The following is a 6,187-nucleotide window of genomic DNA, read 5'->3' on the forward strand; positions in this document are numbered from 1 at the left end:
ACCCTGGTGTTCTCATGTTTCCTTACCTCCTCATCCCTCACTCCCTAACAGTCCGTGCTGGATCTGTCCCCGTTGTTTTAAAAAGCTAACTAAGTTATTAGCATGACGTCATCCAGCTAGCCAAACCTGTCAGGTGTTCAGCTAGTACAGAAGCTTCATGTACTGCTTCACCTGCAGTTTCTCCGCCAAAGTTCTCCTCTCAAACAGGTCTTGAAGGAGTAGTGCTCGCGCTCGCCTGTAGACACTAGTCCTGACGAGTTTTCTCAGTTCCTCAGTAAAAGTGTCTCAGCAGCTTTGTGAAGAGGTCTAAAGAGGAAACTCTTAGCAAGGAACCTTTAGCATCATTTAGGAGGCAATGATATCCTCTTATAACATGGAAGTGTGCTGCACTACATGCGGCTGCTACAAAGCAGAGAGCACAGACATAACAAAGTTGTAAGAACTTAAATCAGATTAGGCCCCACTAACTCCTTTAACCTGGCAGGGTGACTCCCAAACTCTGTCCAATAAACAAGCTATTTGTTTACTGAACATGTGACTTGTGTTTAAAGTTGGGATTGGCTGGTATTTAGGAGAAGAGCCATGAATGAAAACCACATTTTATTTACCTCTGTCTCTCTCATATACTGCCATGAGTATTGTGTTTCCCTTTATCTTCCACTGTCTGTCATCAGGTTTGCAGACCCCTCTATGTGGGTGGTCCACGCGGGGCTGACGGAGCAACCGGTGCACGGGGCCCAGTCTCTGGCTGTGGAGCAGATTATATACCACACTCGCTACAGGCCCAAAGGACTGGACTACGACATTGCACTGATGAAACTGGCCATGTCACTGGCTTTCAACGGTATTGGTGTTCTCTTTCAAGACCTTGCTGAATACTCGCCCTCTTTCTCAATAACATCCTGCTCTTTGTCCATGCACTAAAATGCATCTCAGCAATTTCAACACACTCAGAAGAGACCAAAAGATTCAGTTTAGTCCCAAGACTGAAAGGATCTGAGGTGCCCTTTAGCCCAAAGTGGGCGACTGTGGCTAAGTGGAGGGCAGGAGGATTCAGTCCTTCAATCAGAGGATCGGTGGTTCGATCCCCGGCTCCGCTAGTTGCATGTCCGTGTGTCCTTGAGCAAGACACTTAAACCCAAAATTGCTCCCGTAGCTGTGCCTACGGTGTGTGAATGAGTTAGTCTGATGGCAGGGGGCACCTAGCCCCTGGCATCAGTGTGTGAATGGGTGAATGATGACATGTAGTGTGAAAGCACTTTGAGTGGTCAAAAAGAGTAGACAAGTACAGTCCATTTACCATTACCAGTTCACCCTTTTCCAGTGAAACTGCTCTGCTCAAAGGTTCAATTCCATTACATTTGATTTGTATAGCCCAATGTCGCAAATCGCTAATTTGCCTCAGAGAGCTTTACAATCTGTACAGTATACAACATCCTTTTTGCTTGGACTCTCACATCGGAAAAGGAAAAATTCCCCTCAAAAAACCCACTGGGGAAAAAAAGGAAGAAATCTCAGAGAGAGCAGGAACCTGCGATCCATCCCACAGGATCGCCAGAAGTGCGACAGATGTCATGAGGACAGATGTCAGGACAGAAATGAACAACATAACTAAATTACAACATCATTCAATCCATATGATATAAATGATACATATAATGAGTAGTGATAGCAGTAGTAGCACTAAGAATAGTAGAATAATAGAATAATAAAAGAACAAAATATTAAATTAAAGCTGCGAGCAGCATTGATCGGGCCCTCGCAACTTCACGCACGTCGAGGGTACTAGCAGGACTCTGGCCATGCATTTCTGTGACCATCATACACTGCGTGCACGAGTTAAACGGTATTTCCTGGTACTGGCAGGATTCTGGGTGACGCGGCCATGAATTTCTGTCGCCATCACACTCTGCGTGCACGAGTGAGATATTTCCTGGTTAGACCAGCAGCGTAGCAAGATCATGTTGCCAGGTCTTAAGCCTCAAATGTTTTGAGTGTACATCCGATACAATCATAAATGTAAGCCTTTAAAGATCATTAAGAAAATGAATGTGTGTGAATGTGCTTCAGTGTTTGTGACATAACAGACTATCAGTTTACTGGGATGGGGTTCAACTCCCTGCAGTGTCCTGCTGATTGTATTTGGACTTACATGAAAGTTAACAAAACAGTAGTGCCATTTGCTGTTACTTGAACACTTTAATTTAACACTGTTTTCATTTTAAGTTCTTCTGTAACTTTAGATTGTAGTGTGAAGCATTCATTGTAACGTTTAACCTGATTCTCATGTAGAAGCTCTGGACAGATAATTTATGCTAATGCCCACTGACATGGTTTGAAAATCCACTGTTATCTAACGTTTGCTCTCCAAGCATCTTAGTTTGCACATATTTAGATCAGAGAAGTCTTTTTCTCATGGTGTGCCCACAAACCCTTTCAATAAGGTCAGTGTTTGGGGCGCTGTAAATATAGAATCCTGCTTACGTCCGTGCTTATCAGTAGGTGGCGCTATGACTATGAGTTACTATTGGCATGCAGAAGTCCTAAAGCCATGACATCAAGCATATCAAGTTTGGGACAGTTTTGATAAAGTACAAATTAAAGTATAAAGTATAAATGATGTGTATCGGTCTCATGTCTCAGCCGTCAGTCCTCACCTCTTTCACTTCTTCACTGTTTATCTGTTTGTGTGACCGCTGTGTCATTTCAGTCCAAACTACAGCAGACACCACCTGAAAACTGGATCTGGATGTAATGACACAGCATGACTGCTTGATGTTGGTTATGGTGGAAACAGAGCACACACATTGTTGTGTACAGTGTGTCCGGCAAATGGGTTATTGAAATTCTCTTCTGTAGGCTTAGTGGAGCCCATCTGCCTGCCTAACTATGGGGAGGACTTTGAGGAGGGCACCATGTGCTGGATCTCTGGATGGGGAGCAACGAAGGATGAAGGTGAGTGTGAACATGGCAAACAGATGATTTCTAGTCTATTATTTCAGCTGCGTACAACTACATTCTCAATTGGGTGTAATGTAATACCATCTGTGATCGTGCCCTCTCTGACATGCTGTTTTCAGGAGAGACCAGTGTGGTTTTGCGCTCGGCCGTGGTGCCACTCCTCTCCACTAAGACCTGCAACCAGCCAGAGGTTTACCACGGCTCCATATCCTCCTGGATGATCTGTGCAGGACACCTGGAGGGAGGAACTGACTCCTGTCAGGTACAGATGGTCTTCTTGAAGCATTGATCCCTTCACTGTGAAGGTTTCAGAGCAGAGAAGAGGCGCTGGCTGCTGTGTCCCCCACAGACCTGCTTCTCTAAACTGGAAACATTCAAACCAGAGAACAGTGAAAGTGTTTCTCTTGATGTCTCTTATCTGGAAGAACAGAACCAGGTCTCTAGTTTACTATCTGATTATGGGTTTACTGGCCTAACTATCCAAGAATATTATATTATTCAATTATCGGACGGATTAATTAGTCCTGCAACAGCCACAGGAGTATTTCTATAAAGAGCTCATCTTTATTTGTCAAGCTAAACTGAAGGAGTGTTATTGGCACTCGATACTTGATCTGCAAGATCCCAATCCCTTTGGTAGCTGATGGGTTCGGGTCTCTTTATGAGAATTCTTGTCTTGGCACCAAACAAAAGAGCTGACAATGACTTTATCTTTTGAATAACTTTATAGGTGAATGATGGGAATCATTTGCATTTGGTAAAGTAGACATCGTGTCAGAAGTGAGAAATGAATGTGTTAATGTGAAAGCTGTTTATCTGTCCAGCTATACAGCTTCCCTCATCGTGTTATCTTCATTCAGCAGCTGTAAGAGACTCACCTGCTCAGCAGACAGACAGCTCCTCGATGTCCTCAGTATTAGTGCTCGTATATTGTACTGCAGTGTAATAAGACTTTAAGTACTGCTGTAAAATGAGTAAGACGGCAACATGCTTGTGATGTATACAGCTTTAAAGAATAAAATAAAAAACACAAACATGAAGCGAACAAATATATTTGGGCCCAATGACTTTGACTCAATATTTGCTGAATTGTATGGTTACATATAATCTATAACCATACAGAAAAACATTTCCATAATATGTTGAGCTGAGCTGCAGCGTCTGCCTCACACTGAAGATCAGTTAATTTAATCAACAGCGTCTGTATTGTAGCCGGTGTTAGAAGCAACTCATCTACAGCTTTACACTTCTCTCTTCCTCTCAGAGCAACTAGTAGGAAACTAAATGTCACCATAAAGTAAACTACACATATAAACTATAATAAAACTTCATAGAAATAAAATGACTGATTTTAAAATACTCCCAAAAGTTCACACAAATGTTCCATTATGACAACAGGAAGTATGATGATGTACTCTCTCGCTTTATGAAGCTGTGAGACATTGGTGAGTAAGATGGGGACTGTGTCTGTGTCCCCTCAGGGGGACAGTGGAGGTCCTCTGGCCTGTGAGGACTCGTCTGTCTGGAAGCTGGTTGGTGCGACCAGCTGGGGAAGTGGCTGTGCTATGAGGAACAAGCCGGGCGTCTACACGCGCATTACACGGTCGCTCAGCTGGATCCGCCAACAGATGGAGGTCAGTGCACGACCAGCTGGGTCCTGTTTCAGGACCAACAAAACATAAGACTGAACCAGACACACCACATGCTCAGCATGTTGGGATACTGAGGAACACTATAGATTTGTAAGAGCCTTGTCATTATGACACACTGCAGCGTAGTTCCAGTGTTCTCCAGTGCTGACGTGTCACATGTTGACGTGTCAGGTGTAGATAACAAAATGAATGTCTGAATTATGTTTAGTGGCTTCAGTCTCAGGGTCCTAGGGCTGGTTTCACAATTACATACTTCAGACTGGTCTGCAGCGTTCTGCCTGATTTAATATTGATTTTGAATATTTGACATAAAGCCTAAACCATGCTGAACTAAGACCCATGTGTCCATGGGACCAGTCCAACATGCTGACCAGCAACATCAATGGTCCACAGCAGCGGTCCTAACCTGCTCCGCTCTGAACAGTCACATGTAGCTCTACTGAAGTGTTGGATTGTTACAGTAGAATGTTCTGCTGAAGTGAACAGAGCTAAACTGAAGCGACATGATTACTCAGCCAGGATTTATGTTTGAAAACTGTCTTAGTTGTAAATGAGTCCCGTTTAAAACACTCCAGAGCGAGAGTGCTTTGTGCAACGATGACGTCACACGTGTGTCTGAAGTCGGAGTACTCGAGCCGGATTCATCCACGTCCGTTTGTGACACCGGCCCCCCCATAGTGTGCACACTGGCTCACCGCATACAAGGCACCACGTCTACGTGACTGTTGATCTCTGCGTTGTCTTTCAGAGAGAAGAGGCTCGCGGTTCTCCAACGCTGAGCACAGACAACTGAAGCACCGAGTCACTGCTCAGGACTTGGATGTTTCCACATTTGACAAAAAGAGAAAACCACAGCGATAAACCATCACAGCAGAGTCGGAGCCTCACAGAGAGACGGTGCACAGCAGAGAGTTAGGCATCGTTTATTCCAAAATAGAAAGCTCTAAGGCAAAACAGACAAGAGAAACGTCAACACCGCTTCATAAAAAGCCAAGACAGACGCAAGTGTGGATGGAGAGCTGAGCGAGGGCCCACCCAGAGTCACTGCCCCCTCGGGCTGCAGGACCGTAACCAGTTCAATGAACCAGACATCTGCAGCTATTGACAGACAGTTGTTGTACAGTACAATATTACAGATATTCAAACAAGAGGCACCCCAATCTGTGAAGTAATAACATTGATGAAGAGATTTAATCCGTCACTACAGGAGTCTGTAGAGGCTGCAGTCCGTCCTCAGCCAATGAACAGGGAACTCTCCAGCTGCTCTTTGTTTTAACGCAGAAGAATTTATGTGTACAGAAATAAAGGTTTGACACGTGCAAGAAGTCCTCTGCTTCTTGCTGCCGGTGGGGTTGTAATGTCTTACTGGTTCCTCAGAGCCTGGTGATTGTGTGATTAGCATAGTGTTCTGGATTGTGCATTAGAGAAGTACGCCTTTACTGTAAGATGATTAAAGAGTGACGCATGGTATACACAATGAGGTACAGCTGGAGCTCCATTTAAAGAAATGACGTCGCTGCAGTTAAGTTACTGAGAGAGAGAACTGCACAGAGTAACATGGTTCACGATGCGTC

The 6,187-nt window shown here is 44.3% G+C and overlaps 1 protein-coding gene across 1 annotated transcript in view; it reads left to right on the top strand.

Annotated features, from left to right (window-relative positions):
* The window catches only part of tmprss3a (transmembrane serine protease 3a), a 26,280-nt gene extending 20,874 nt beyond the window's left edge, over positions 1 to 5,406 (top strand). Inside the window, exons 8-12 of the mRNA XM_031869970.1 lie at positions 675 to 844; positions 2,860 to 2,955; positions 3,081 to 3,223; positions 4,443 to 4,595; positions 5,362 to 5,406. Of these exons, the coding sequence (XP_031725830.1) occupies positions 675 to 844; positions 2,860 to 2,955; positions 3,081 to 3,223; positions 4,443 to 4,595; positions 5,362 to 5,406 (607 nt within the window). The remainder of the gene's footprint in view (positions 1 to 674; positions 845 to 2,859; positions 2,956 to 3,080; positions 3,224 to 4,442; positions 4,596 to 5,361) is intronic.
* The last annotated feature ends 781 nt before the right edge of the window (positions 5,407 to 6,187 follow it).

Source organism: Anarrhichthys ocellatus, unplaced genomic scaffold (assembly GCF_004355925.1).
Source record: "Anarrhichthys ocellatus isolate YVR2014 unplaced genomic scaffold, GSC_Weel_1.0 scaffold50, whole genome shotgun sequence".
NCBI classification, from domain to species: domain Eukaryota; kingdom Metazoa; phylum Chordata; class Actinopteri; order Perciformes; family Anarhichadidae; genus Anarrhichthys; species Anarrhichthys ocellatus.